General features: G+C 42.8%; 1 protein-coding gene across 1 annotated transcript in view; it reads right to left on the reverse strand.

The window, feature by feature from the left end:
* Positions 1-14,139, reverse strand: part of RIMKLB (ribosomal modification protein rimK like family member B) — a 42,648-nt gene extending 28,509 nt beyond the window's left edge. The window contains exons 1-3 of the mRNA XM_030460455.1: positions 14,098-14,139; positions 12,274-12,780; positions 5,863-6,083 (exon numbers count right to left, since the gene is read on the reverse strand). Coding sequence (XP_030316315.1) covers positions 5,863-6,037 — 175 coding nt within the window. The 5' untranslated portion in view covers positions 6,038-6,083; positions 12,274-12,780; positions 14,098-14,139. The remainder of the gene's footprint in view (positions 1-5,862; positions 6,084-12,273; positions 12,781-14,097) is intronic.
* Between the last annotated feature and the right edge of the window lie 1,253 nt (positions 14,140-15,392).

Raw genomic sequence — 15,392 nt, forward strand, 5'->3', positions numbered from 1 at the left:
CCAGGGTCAGAGTATAACTCCTTTCTTCCCATATGCATTGTAAGAAAGTTGTGCTGAGTGTCACAGTTCTGAATGAAAGCAATTATTCCTCAAATATGTGGCAGCTGATGAAAGGCGCTTTTATAAAAATATCTATGATAATAAGGTAAATGTTTGAATTTCTGTTTTTTCTATTAGAGGTGTATTTGTCTGAGGTATAAAGTTTTGAGGTTCTAGTGTTCCAGAATCCCCTCTATATAGTCTGTAACTGCGTCCTGGTAACGCTTATGGCTCAATACAGCTTAAGATCAACCAGACTTGCAAGTGATTGGGTTTCTACAATGGAAGAACAGCAAAAACACTTTCAAGTGGTCCTGAACCCCGCACTTTCAACAACAAAAAACTCAATTCATGGATTTCTTAACTGCCTTCTAGTCCTTTGCACACAATGCAGTTTCTTCCTCAGCTCTCACTACTACCAAGTTGCAAAGTTCCCCAGCTCTGCAGAGGAGGAAGCAATGGCTGCTGTGGCTGCTGGTAGTAGCAGGAAACAACCCAACTCTGCAGTCCTGATCAAGAAGGCACCTTGCCAAGGCCAGCTGCCTCTTCTCCATCACTCTGAGTCATTGGTGAACAGCGTAAGAAAAGCTCTTACAGGAAGGGGCACTACTGGACTAACAAGTGCCAGGGGACTGTTGAAACAAGCCAGCAAGAAGAGGAGGTCATTATGTTCCCTACAGTGTGACAGATGACAAACTTTACGTAACTTAAAGATGATTCAAAAATATTAGAAGTTTTTAGCTGAGAGAGTGCTTTTCCTTCTATTACACTGAAAACACAGGAATGCTACCTAGTCTTACCCTTTTTTCCCCCCAGCTTTCCCTACAGAAATCTTTTAACCTTCCTGATTTCTCCATGTTTATTTCCAAACCAAACACCACAATTACTTGTTGCTAGTTCAGACCAAATTAGAGATGGACAGCAAGAAGCAAAATAAGATCTTTTAAGATGAAGACTTAAAGCAAAATAGTGACTAATATTGAAAATTTCAGGCCAGCACAGGAAACTCAGATGCCTAAGCCTAGTACATAACACCTAGAACTGTTACCAAGTTAAAAGAATCTATCTTTTAAATACTTCCTCCACAGAAAGAATGAAGACAAGTGATCAGTTTCCAGATGTCATCCATTTGACTTAAAGGCATCTGATCATACACAAAGCATTAGTATTACCAACACTACTATTATGTCCTTTTTACTCCTTATCTAGCCTGATCACTTGCTTTTACATTACTAAAGGAAAAGCCAATAAAGTCTTATGAAAAGTTCACACTTCGTTTTATGCTTTAAGACACTCCAATATCACTTACTCCAGCATCTTCAATAGCTGGAAGTTCAACAAGAACTTCCAAGAAACAACTTTCCTTAACACCATTTTCCTTCACATGACCATATCAGAAAACGTGAAGGTTCCAAAACCCTACAATAGAGGAACTGATAGGTTGCTGACTCAGTGATCTCCAACTTCTGCTCTTCTGATAGCAAATAATTTTATTTAAGACATTCCCTGTAGAACATTTTAAGAAGGAAAGATACAAATTTCCCTAGCATGTTCTTCACCAAAACAGTTCCTGAATAGTGTTTCCGAACAGGTAAAGAGTGTGATCTTGTGGAGAAGATTTCTGCTGAGTCCTAGACATAGGTGAGAAGAAAGCTTGCTGTATGAAGGCATAGGAGACAACCAATGAGTCATCTCTTGAGTCCCTTGTCCACTGGTATGATTATTCTCTACAGGCTTCCTCCACCTTCATCCCACCCCACACACTCCTGCTCACAAGCTTTAATTTGCCTAGTTTAAAACTTCCTAAGTTTGTTATATCACTGCACTTGCTAACTTAGACAAATAGTTAAAATCAGATGTTTTAAGAGGACTCACTGTCAAGACTTCAGATGGGTGTGTGAAAACATCATGCAGTTTTGTTAAATTTGCTGCTATACATATCAAATTAATATAGGAACTGCCAAGCCAAATTAGGCAACTACCCATTTAATTTCATAATCCAGTGCTCTCCTTACAGCAGTAAATACCAGATATTTTAAAGAAACGCATACAAAGAGTTTTTAAAGCTGATCCTACCAAGTATCCCAACCATTAAAAAAAACCTGCTTTACATTATGCCTTAAAGCTACAACTAAATCAGCACACATATGCACCATTCTTTAAAAGAGCAACCCCTGCCCGTCCCCTGCCCTCGTGTACTAGAGCAAGCAATTGTGCAACTGCAAAATGGTGTTACTGTGACACAGCAAGTTATTCCAACAGAAAACTGGTAATTATTTGGGCAGAGTTAGTGTTCCATTGGATTAGCCAACTAAACTCACAAATGCCAAATCCTGCAAACAAGCAGAGAATTTAGTCAACCTTTTTTTTTTTTAATTAGACTAATTTAGCTACAGCGTGAAAGCAAGCCAAGAGAGACATGAGGTCCTTATACAAGGCAAGAAGCAACAGCAAGGCTGGAAAGGCACAAGAGGAACACTGTTGCTCCATTCTGCAGTAGATTACCCTAGACTGCTTCAAGAATTTAGCTCTTAGGAAACAAGCTACAGCCACACCATAGCTTGAGCCCATTTACATCAGAATAGCCATAGTACCACCCTCCACTTTTTTCCACACATGCATTCCTGTCCATTCCCATGCACCAATGCTGTACACATCTGATTCAGCAACCATTGCAGCAGCTTCAGCCTACCACAAAAAAATATTAATTGTTTTTATACAGCTGGACTTTTCCATCTATTTTAACTCTGCTTTTGCCTTGGAGAGTCCTTCTGCCAGTGTGCAAAGGAAACGGGATTGCATGGCTCGGGTAAGTAAGCACTTACTTAAAAATTGCACACATCAGTTATTTTCAAAAACTATGTGTTGAACTTAAACTACTGCCAAAATGTTTAAACAGAAAATAATTTATGAGTTTCCTTCTAAACTTAAAGGAAAAACATTAACTCTGCATCTCTTAACTTGCATTTACAACCATTTCTGGACTTGTGTTGAGACACCTAACATGGACCTTGACCTGCCCACAGGTTCATCATGTGGCCAGCACTGCTGGGGCTGTCGGGGGTGCTTGGGATGCTGGGTCACCCAAAGTCTCAACTGTGGAAGAAAAGGAACCAGCAGAAACCTCTGGGGCTACACTGTTGGCTTATCTGGGAACCCACTCGTGCTTCCTAGCCAGCCCTCCGGAACAGCACAGGAATGCCCAGAAGAGTCACTGCTGCCACATCCACTGGTGGAAACAACTCTGCCTCTCCCCTTTAGCTGTGTCAGGTACATGGGAAATTCTTGCAGTTTGACATACACATATATGACATACAATGCAGACAATTCCCACATCTGTCTTTGGCTTTGGACATTTATATCACTGTGCTCTACTTTCTAGGTACATACCATGTAATTTTCAATTTTGATATGTCTACCACTGCTCTGCTCATTTGTCCTAAGTTTAGAAGCATCTTTTCCACCCTACCTCCGTAAGATAAGTAAGATAAATAATTTCAAGCTTGTTAATGTCCTGTGCCTTCAGCCATGTTCCTGACAGTCAGCCAGTTGCCAAAGAAGTATCACTGATGGTATCATCTACAGAAATACCACATTTCTGAAGTTTTATATAGTATCCTTAAATGTTCAGTTTGACTCTGTAAATATTCTCTTAACAATTTACTTCAGAACTTCCCAGGTTTTAAAGAAAAAAAAAAACAAACAAACAACTATTTGTGAAAACTTACTTCCTCCAATTACTCTTAAGAGTGTAAGCCCTGTATTGATAAGCTTTCAACACAATTAACAGTAGAAATTAAAACAAAAGCAGATTATTATTCACTAAAGACACATCTTTATCAAATCCTCTATGCTGTACAAATTTTTACTCAACCTGGACAAAACTGTAACAAACTGTACAGAATACATTACCTCCTTCATGAATTTTGTTCCAGGAAACATTTTCCTATGCCCAATAAGTACTTTAATGAGGAAAATGAAACACAAAACTTTTGTCTCAGAAATGTGTATCGACACCGATGGGCAAACACTAGGAAAAATAAAACTGGAAAACTAAGGGGGAAGTTTCTTCATCTGTTTCCATGAGAAAAAATTATTTAATATAAGACAACTCACACATACACCCTGCTCCACCCCTCTCCCCAGAAAAAAAAGGAACACAATTAGTCCATTATTTTTAAGGAAACAGTTTGTACTCTTCCAGCATTTTTGTTCCTTTTTAAAACAGAGCTCCTCATACAGTTGTCTACACAATTTTCAATGAACACTTCGTATGAAAAACATTTATTTTGCACTCTCTTTCTAGTAATTTCCTTAATTTTCTCATTCCTGTACTACACATTTCTCAGTTTTCCAATGTGCATACTTTATCTTTACTTCTTCCAACAGCTTCAGCATTAGGGGACATTAAATGAAAGAGAGCAGAAAGGCCTTATTCAATTCCAAAAAATCATGCTGAAGACAGGAAAGACAAAAACTTCACCAAGAAATGTATAATTCCAGTAATTGTAGAGGCTGCAGCTACAGTGCAAGATGGCTGCCTCCACAGAACATGCAGTCAAAAGGACAACATGCTCAGGGCAAGAAAATGTCCAGATTTTCTGACAAGAATGTTCCCTGATTTGAAGATACCCTACGGAGTTTCAAGTCTCTGATAAAAACTATAGGCACCTCAGAATACAAGACAAAACACATAAACAAAAAAATTGAGATAGAAGAATTTAAAATCCTGATTTCCCAAGCATTTGTTTTATGCTTGACTGATTCAAGCTACAATAAACTACAAAGTTCTTCCCCAGAGTCAGTTGTAAGATTTCCCTCCTATATCGACTCCCCAGTAAGGAGAAAGGTACAAGGTAGCCTCTTCTTCAGGGCTGAGTGTACTTTATTTTCCTCCCATGCAATTACTCTAACATAACTTTCAGAAATCCAGTTCTTCCCTGGATCTCCAGTTATATGTTTTTAATAATATATAGAGAAGAAAAATTGAAGAAGAAAAAAAAAACATTCCCGTCTCCTTCCTTTAGGAAATCCAAATAAAAAAAGGTTTAATAAAAAAATAAAATTGTAAATGTTACACATCTTGACACTGCTGGTATTAATATTCTTCCTATAATGTAAGTTTACTACTTACAGAATCCTTTTACTTAAAATTTCTAACATTTCTATGTCTTTGCTTTTCCTTTTTAATCACCACAGAAAAAAAGAAAACTAGTAGGAAAACAAAACAGAAATCTTACAATTTACTCTAAACACTAAGTTGTAGCAACACTTCAAATTATTCTGAGTTTGTTTTTCAGTCCTGTTATTTTTGGCATATACATAATTACACACCCAGAGAGCCACCTTCTTTAGTTATGCCACATTATTACCTCCAGCTCCATAACAATTTGTGCTGTCCACTGAAAATTCCTCTTTGCAGAATTCAAGTGTTTGCTATCCTGGAATCAGTACACAAACAGATGAAGAAAGTTCTCCTAGAACTCTCAAATGTGACCCATAAACTTTCAAGTACCTTTGCAAAAATTAAACTCCGTTTTTTCTTCTTAATTCAGAAAAAATTCAGGTCCAGAGGAATCAAAATTCTAAAGCAGCCCTCCTATCAGTTCTACAGAGGGAAGGCAAAATCAGTTATAATGCAGATTAGCAATTTTTTTATATTTGATTATCACAATAAAAACGAAAGAACATACTATTATGTACATCTACATGATTTAGATGTACAGTAGTATGGCACACATGGAATAGGAGTACAAATGCTCCATTTTACAATCTTTTTCCAAGTACTCTTTCAGCACATTCCCAGCCTTAGCTCATGCTCACCAAGATTTCCGTCCTCAATGGTCAGCACCACTTCATCCATCACCAAGGCCCGGAAATCCAGCTCCTCTTCACAGCATTTGGCCTTCAGTGCTCTCAGGATCTCCTGCTGAGGGTAATCTTCTCTGATACGACGGTCTGTTAAGAACCACAGCCTGGGAGCAACTGAACTGCACATCTTGGACTTCTCTCGCAGCCTTCAAGGTTTCCTTTCAATGATGCTTCTAGATGGTGGAGAAGATAAGACTTGTTAGGGTACATAGGCTCCTGTCTTTATGTTCCCCACTGTACCAAGTCCTACTCCCTCTTGCACAAGTCAGTCCTTTTCAGCGGAGTGCAACTTCCTGCCTCCAAGTGGGAAAATAATGTTTACAACTCATCTGCAACAGAAGTTAACAAAAACAGACACAAATCCATATCCATTTACATTCAATGAAGTGTAAATGATAAAAGTCAGGTCTTGGTCCTCAGCCTAGTTTCATCCACAAGATACACACACTTGACATAACTACTGGTAGTAGTAGCATCCTCCTTTCTTGACAGTACTAAGCATGCCAAGGACTGAACACATTCTGAATGGCCATCTCCAAAGGCCTGAATTTCAATCTCATGACTGGGTAATTCTTCACAATTGGAAATAATTCCACTACTTCTCTGAGGCAGTGCTAAAACACCTGTGACAGACGGATGCATCACTTTCCATAATATATGGAAGACAATGGGGTACACAAAATTATTTTAAAAAAGCAATACAGAAGATAGAAAAAAAGTCCTTAAAACAATTTTCTGCTTAAATATTTCAAAACTCATTTTTCTTACAAATGCTTCACATCTTCTGTGAATCATACTTAGTGTTATACAGGACATATTAATGGGAAAAAATATGGAATAAGGAGAATCAACAAAATGTTAAGCATACTGAACATTAACACAGTTAATCCAAAGCAAAACCAAAGTATGAAACTTCGCACCAGCGCTTTCTTGCTCAAGTTGGGTTTTTTTAACAACAACAAAAAAAATCAACTCAGCACCAAAACCAGAAAAAATAGTTCAAGTTAAAGAATTTCAATGACGTTAGTTAGAAGTGATAACAGCTCAGTGCAATAACAGATAAAGGTACTTCTACCTTTCCTTTGAATACAGGTGATCTGGCTTTTACTATATATTAAAATACTTAAAAAGCTGTAAAACTATTACAGGTACTTTAATGGACTACTCAAGAAAACCAGGAAGTAGCATAGTGTAGGGAAAAAGAATTCTGGAGAAAAACACAGCTTTTTTCTGTGACACATTTTAAACTTCCACATTAACATAAAGAGGCAGACATCATTTTCACCCATACAGCTTACTTAAGTTTCAAACAGAACTGAACTCTTTCACAGAAACAGGAGTTTTGCCTGATGGTCCTAATGCGAGATTTGGTGTCTGCAGAAAACGTAAATGCATGAAAACCACAGGTACACAACTTGCTTTTATTTAGTATTACAAAAAAATGTAGTTTCCACAGTAAGTCTTGGAACAATAGAATGGTTTTGTTACCACCATAAGAAAAAGCTGATCTTTATGTAATTAAAAACCCAATTTTTTTCTATTACTGTAGCTTTTTCTTCATAAGAAAATAAAATTTTAAGTGGTCATTTATTCCTGATACTGAAAACCATAATGACCACAAGCAAAGACTGACTTTTTTTCCATTGCCTTGGTAAAATGAAGAGAAACAATAAAGCCAAGGACTAAAGTTCTTCATCCTAAGTGACTGAAGGAAAGCGTAAAGCTAGGGAAAGGCAATCACAGATGCAGACCAGCCCTTGACAGCAGTCAAGATGCTCCGGGTAAAGCAGGATAAGGAGTGCTTGCTCCCTGCAGGGAAATTGGTGTGGAAGGTTGTAAAGAATATCCCTTGATAGCTTAAGGAACCCGTTTTTTCTTGAAAGCAGCTGAAAGTGAAATGGGCAAGATGAGACTTTGGCTCGCAATGGCTGACAACTGCCCCACTTTTGGGTCTCTCAACAATGGATTTCTCTACATGGTAGTTCACAAGAAAACTTCTAGGACAACATCAGCAGCTAAGAATTGGGACAAGCTATATTTTTTGGAAGTGGCATTGCTACAGCACAGCACTGTTCAGAGGCTTCTTGTCCATACACTACTTGCTTGAATAACTGGGGAGGCCAAAGAAAAGCAGCTCTACCCAACAGGCCAGCCTAACTCATTTTAAACAACTGGAGCTACAGACCATTGAACACACACACACACACACACAAAAAAAAAAAAAAAAACAACTGAGCAGTCTTTGACATAATTAAAAAAACAATAACAACAAAATCCTCCAAAGCCTTCACATATTTTCAGCATGTCTGGGGGTTTTGTTTGGTTTTGGTGGGTTTTTTGATTTTTTTTTTCCCCCTCTACTGGTTCTGCCACACTGGTGGCAAAGAAACAAGTATTTTCTCTCTGGCAGCCTTTTCCCCTTTTTTCTTGCTAATGACCCTTGATTTTTTTGCCAAAAGGCACATACTCCCATTTTTCTCAAATCTCTTTAATACATGGCCCCACCTCCACCCCCTTACATCTGCAGAGACTGTGCCATCATCTGTCCCTGACTGCCATTTCAGCAAATAAAAATCACCTTTGAAATCAGCAAAAAGGCTGAAGAAAAAAAAAATGAAGCCTTTTCTTTCCTCCACCTTTCTTATATTTTTAAGAGCTACAGCATTATCAAGAAGAGCCATCCAGATATCTCAACTAAACATAGAACTAGCAGGCATATAAAAATGTCTTGAGTATGGGTATCTATCTCCCTCCTAATACTGTGTTTCATTTCCTCTAAAACTTAGAAGTTTCATAGATGTATACAAAAACGCTCACATTTCATCATGATGCAGGCAGATAATTTTTACCTTCAGACTTGAGGTTGTTAAGAAAAGTCACTTCAAATCAAGCTACAATCCAGGGGCAGAGGAAAAAACTATTAATCCTATCAGTTCCTTGACCTTTAACCCAATACTTTTTTTTTTTTTCTACCTAGAGAAATATCTTTTTCATGCTAACATTCTGCTTCTAAAAACACATTCTATTTAGCTGTTTCAGCCTTTTCTTATAATCTCTATTTTGATTGTGGAAAAAGTCTTACGGAACACAAAACCTGCAATTTAGCCTATTAACCCAAACATTCTAACAATCCCTCCCACATTGTCAAGAAAATGGTCTGTAGGAGGAAAGCTTGCCTTGTAGTCAGATGCACAAGAGCATTAAGCTCTCAAGTTGGATTTCCCAAATTTTTCCCTGAAAAACCAGCTGCACCCATTTCAATGTAAAAGACACAGCTTCAAACAATGCTGGGTGTACATGGAATAAATCCATCAGAGCATCTATTGCAAAATAAGTATAGTATACTTAAGGGGAAGAGACAGATGTTTAAATAGCTTTAAGATTACTGGTTGAAACATAGTTTTTGCTCAAAGCTACTACTATCAATGTAAGCACAATATTTCAATAACTAAGATCTATTAAATGAAAAGGAAAAAATCATCATAAACTTAACTGCATAAAACAGGCTGGGAGAGTTAAATGGGTGGCACCAAAGTAAAAACTCCATTAACAAAAATCAAAGTAAGTGTCATGCCAGCCAAGTAGTCACTGCTGCATCTGCACCAGAAAGGTTTTCTGTGAAAAAGACTCTTAGCAATTCATAGAGGGAACAGAATGCAACACCTTCTCTTTGAGCTGTGGCATCCCTGTATTGCTGAAGTTAGGCTTTATTCTGGCATTCACACAGCAGCCCCCTCCCCATCAGATGCAAACATATTCTTCCTTCATTCTTTCAATCTGTAATCCATCTTTAGCAGCTGTTCTAACAGAAGCATTCACTGTTCTACTTTCCTACCTTACATCATGTGAATATGTTTTATTGACATAACAGGGCATTCAGCCAATCAAGTCAGCTGTCTAGAAAGATCTGGAAATCCTCTCTGAAGACCAGTCTTTTTCCCTTGAAGGGATCTTCTCTTCACAGAGAAGGTCTTAGGGAGACCTGCCTCCAGAAATAGGAGATTGGCCTCCATTGTCCATTTACTCCTTTGTCCTGACTTCAACACCCAAAAGCAGGAGTGAAATGGATTAGTCTCTTTCATCATGATGTGTTTTCACCTATGCTGAAACAAGAAACCAGTTACTAAGAGATACTAATTTGTTTATGTATTCTTGATAAATGTGCAAGATAAAGGATACCTAGAATCTGAAAAGATCACTCCATATCCTTTCTATCAGGATGCCTCTGTAAAGTATAAAGACCAGGGTTGTTTCACCCGTATGGGAATGACAAACGGAATCCCAAATGTACTGTAGCATTAGGAAACAATGTGATACAGCTCTCTCAAGTTCTTGACTTGTGATCTGATGCTGCAGCATGGTCCCATTGACTATAGTGCTATCTGGGAAACAAGCTAGTAGAATAATTATTACCAGCAGCCCCTCCCAGAATTGCCTTTTTTTAGACCTCGACTCAGACTCTCAGCCTCAGTTACAGCACTATGTAGCTAACACAACTCCAATGATTTCAGCAGTGTTTTACCTTTTCAGAAAGGTAAAACCTAATCTTAGTTTTAGCAAACCTCTATAGGTACGTTTAATTCCTACAGCTTAGGTAATTATAAGAAGTATTTCATGGAAGCAAGAAGCAAAGTGCAAAGAGACTGACTGCCACTACTGCCATGGGAAATGAAGAACTAGGAAAAAACGTAGCTCAAATCACCTCACTCTATTAACACTGCACCTTGGCATTTATCTTAAATGCATATCCCTTGATATTTATTTCGAGAACAAGTGTTACTGAATAACAAGTGTTATTCAAGTTGAAAAAGGTATTTTGCTTTCTTTTTTATAATAAATCAGCTAAGGCTCAAAAGCGAGCATACACCTCCAACGATACAGCAGTTTCTAGAATGCTGTTTTGGAGGCCACACCTCAATATACTGAAGCCTGAAGAACACTTGGCAGATGCTCCTAACTTACCTTCTTTAGAAGAAACCTCAAGGCAAATCTGAATTATAAAGTCAACATTAGGCAGCAGACTGGTTAAACAGCTAAGGAAGGGCTCTCCACCATATGACCCAGCATATGATCCATCACAAGATACAATGAACGCCTCTGTCTCATCTTAATGAGGAGAGCAGTCTGAGATATCCCAGAAATATTACTTTCTATGTCACAGGGAGAGAAGGTCTGAAAACAGTTCACAGCTGTTTCAAATATAAAGCACTTTTTTTCCCCCCATAAGGATACCAGAATGATGATCATCTAAAGAAAATCTTAATGAAATATGTATGGATGACCAAGAAAATCCACAGCAATACATACACAGATAAAAACTGGCATCTAGATCAATTTGTTAAAATTGCTTGAGAAAAAGAAATCCAAGATAAACCAACTCATTCCTGACACTGCTGCTTCATGGTGATGCTTAAGGACAACATCAAGAAAAAAAATTCTCTCTTATCTACCTAGTTTTCCTAAGACTGTCACCTAGCTGTTTGACAATCTTTGGAAGAAAACATATTTTTAAAAATTAAAGACTCTGAAAAATTAAAAAAAAAAAAAATTAAACTTATTTTATGTAATATATTGAGCAGCTGCAGCACAATCTGTCCAGTGCTGCTGCATTATCATCCACCCTCTTACACATGCATCACAGAATTAAGACACTGCAGGCAGGTAAACCTCAAGCACACCTCTTTGAAAGCACAGCAAGGCATTCACCTCCTTTCCTTGTGAAATTTGTAGACTGCAAACAGTTGAAGAACAGGGGAATATACTAATCGTTCCCATTCACTCCCAGTGCAACACCCCTCCCTCTCGCTGACAGGCAACTGCACTCCCTGCGATGGCTTTCATCTGTTTGTCCCCACCTTAGCAGTAAGTGATGTTAAAGATGCTAGCAGCAACCCTTCCAGGCACAATTGCCTCTAATGGGCAGACATTCACACACACCTTCTTCCCTCCCTATGTTCATGCTAGCAAGTAGATGATAACATTCCTCATTCGCACACCCTACCATGCGACCCCCATATCAAGCCAGCACCAGTCATCCTTCTACTCAGTATTTTTTTCCTACAACAGGCTCTCAGCTTTTCACAGCCCTTCCACTCTGCCTGAGTGTGCATGCACGGCCGTGCAAATAAAACACATTTACTCCCACATCAGCCGCTTTCCTGAGGAGAGGCTCTTACACCGTTGCCCGGGTTCGCCTGAAATGTGGTACAATACCCCCTCTCCTCCTACCCGACCCCTGTGTACACAACCCGTTCTCCCTTCCCCCACCACCACACTCCATGTCTCTGTGCATGCTTCTCCCAGCGCCTGGAGTGGGGGAAGGGCAACATGCACTGCATGAATGAATGGGCTGAGCAGACTTACCAGAAATTTGGGGAGGATGGAGTGGAAGACGAAAAAGGCTCGGTGGTCCTTTCGGTGTGTCAAGTGCTCCTCCGGTCCAGGCTTCCTTCGCGAAGTCACGTGTCTCGCTAGGTACCCCTTTTCCTGGACCCTCTACTATCAAAAAAAGGGTGGCAAGGAAGTCTTCTGGATGCCTTTCTGTTACTGCACTCCAAAGGAAAGGGATGTACGACTGAAGCTCCCCAAGCAGGCAAGGGATAATGGTGATAACCTCCCTCCTGGTCCTGTAACAGGCAACAGCTAGTGGATGCCTTGGGGACAAAGACAAATTTCTGAAAGGGGACAAGGGGAAGTAAATTACTGTTAAAATAATTCCCAAATTGATCTCCCCTGCGGTGGAGGAGGGATGGGCAGGAGGAGAAAAGAGTACTGGTGAAGAGCTGTAGCTTTCTATGTAGAAAAGACTAAAACCTCGTGTCTCTACTCCCTCAGAACTAAAACTCTAAATGACCCTGAAGTCACCAACACCTAGGAAGGAAGGAAAAAAAAAAAAAAGAGAAACATCCCTATTAGACATAAACAAACTATATATAAAGGTATCTATATGAAGCTAAATCATAACTGAATAAAAAAGTATTATCCAAGTCACTAAGCAAAACAAAATGAAAACGTGAAGCTCCAAATAATTTACAGAAATACACTACCATAGAAAAACATTTTAAGGGGTAAAAAACCCCAACTCTAGAGGGTTAAGCAGTTTGTTACTTAACTGAAGACTGCATATTCAAAGGAAAGATAAATTGGTACACACACGTGAACACATACAGAAATAAAGTTTGAAAACCCACGAAAACTATTTCTATTTATTTGTGTCTTTAAATTTCTGCCTGGGAGTAACAATCAGAATTCAAATGAGGAGACTGGAAGTATGCTTCACGTCAGAAGCATGTATTCCTATGCATTAGGAATGCTCTGCCACAAAAATAAACAGCCGTACAAACGATGATTTTAAAAGAGGGGAAAAAAAGCCCCACTAAAATAACATGTCAAGAAGATTACTGCTTTAACAGTCCACACTTCGAGAACTGAGCCCCCGGTATAACCTAGGCAGTCAAGCCACCCATGTGCAATCAGCTCCGTAAAGATCAGAAAACAAAAGAGACCGAGTTGTAAAGATTTCGTTTTGAGACTCAACCACACTCACACACACACTCACTCACACACACTCTCACACTCACACACACACTCACACACACACTCACACCCCTACGTCACGTGAAGAACTGCCCCCAGCAAGCGCACATTTCCACATTCACGCGCACGGGAGCGGTTTTCCCCCCTCCGTTCCAGCCATCCCCGAGCGACACCGAGCAGGCTAAGGGCGTGCGAGCCCCACCGTGCGTAGCGGGAGGCGGAGAGCCGACCTCCCCCTGCCCGCACACGCAGCCCTTACACCCCGGTGCGACCCGCCCGCCGCCCCCGCTGGGCGAGACGGGAGCACGGCGAGACCCAACAGCGCGGAGCCCCCACCCACCCACCTCCTTGTGTATGTCCCCCCACACACACCCAGACCGCGGCCGCCGCTCCCCCTTCCCTGGAGCTGCCCCGGTCGCCACCCACCTGGGCGCCCCGGCTGCCCGGCCCGCGCGGGCGCGGCGGGAAGGCGCCGGCAGCTCGAGCGCTGCTGCCCGGCTCCGCGCGCGGTGATGCACAATCACCATGGGCGCAGCGCGGCGGCGGGGCGGGACGGCTGAGGGCAGTCCCCTCCTCCTTCTCCCCACCCCCTCCAGGCACGGCGGCGGACCCCACCCCCAGGCTTTGCAACCGCTCAGCTCGGCATCTCACCCGCCCCGGGCACGGCTGAGCTTGAGGGCACCCGCGGGGGTCCGCCGGCGCCCTCCCTCCCGTCCCGTCCCGTTCCGTTCCCTCCGGCACCGGGCCCAGGAGGGGATGCCGCGGGGTAAACAGAGCTCTGGGGAGACGCGCCCCTTCCTCCCCGCCGGCGGCAGCCGCTCAACGGCGCGGTCCTAAAGAGGAGCGGGCGACGCGACACGACGCTCGTCTTCCCTCCCACCTACCCCTCCCCGCTTCTCCCTCCTCGGTGTCACTCCTCCCCGCGGCTGGGGTGAGGAGGCCGGCTGTTCCCTCAGTCGAGACCCCCGCCCCCCGCGGCCGCCGCTCCAGCCACAGCGGGGCCACTCCCGCTGCCGCCGCTGCTTCCCTCTCCCTCCCTCGTTCCGCCGCCCAACTGCAGCGGCGACGGCGGTAACGGCGGAGGGGGGTTGGCACCCGCTGGGGAGGGGGCGCCGGGCGGGTTCCCCCGGTGCCGGTGAGGGGGGGGGATGGGAAGCGCGCGAGGGCGGTGGCGGCGCGTGCCTGGCGCCCCACGCACCGACGGGGAAGGGGGTGGCCGGGCCGATCCGATCCGGTGAGGTCCGGTCCGGTCGGGTCGGGTCCGGTCAGGTCCGAGGGGCTTACCGTACCTCGCCGTGCACCCGTCATCCCGGGGCTGTGTCATTGCACACAGGGGCCGCCCCTGTCTAACGGCCGAGACCCGTCGCCCGTTCCTGCCCGCCTGCACCTGCCCCAGCCAGAGGTTCGTCCGAACCCCCCCCCGCCCTGGCAGACCCGAGCCCGAGGCGGGGGACTGCTGAATCCGCAGCAGCACAGCCACGGCGGGACAGCCCGGGCTGATCCTGCAGCCCAGCTGAGCACCGCGGAGGAGTCCGCGGGACGCCGCGCTCCACCTTCCAACCCCCCTGCGCGCTCGTGGGAGTAGACATGGTGCCACTGCCACCCGTGACCGGCTGCGAGCACGGCACCGGTATCTGTGCCGTTGAGCGGTACGACAAAACGCGGGACGCCTGTCTTGCTCGTCACCACTGCTGCTGCTGCTTGTTACGTGGTGCGCAAAGCTAAAACCTTTGTCCTTCGTGTGGCAGGTAAAGGTGTGACATGACCCACGCACCACCTGCCGCACTCCATTGCTCCATAGCTGGTGTGCAGCCCGGGCTGCATCGTCCCTTGCTGCTACCATTTCTCTAAAATAACTCTTGGCAACAAGCGGCCGTGACACAACCCGGGTATTAACCAACAGGCATTATCAGTTTCTGTGGCACACCTACTCAGTTTTCCCCATG

The sequence above is a fragment of the Calypte anna genome, chromosome 1, assembly GCF_003957555.1.
Source record: "Calypte anna isolate BGI_N300 chromosome 1, bCalAnn1_v1.p, whole genome shotgun sequence".
NCBI lineage: Eukaryota > Metazoa > Chordata > Aves > Apodiformes > Trochilidae > Calypte > Calypte anna.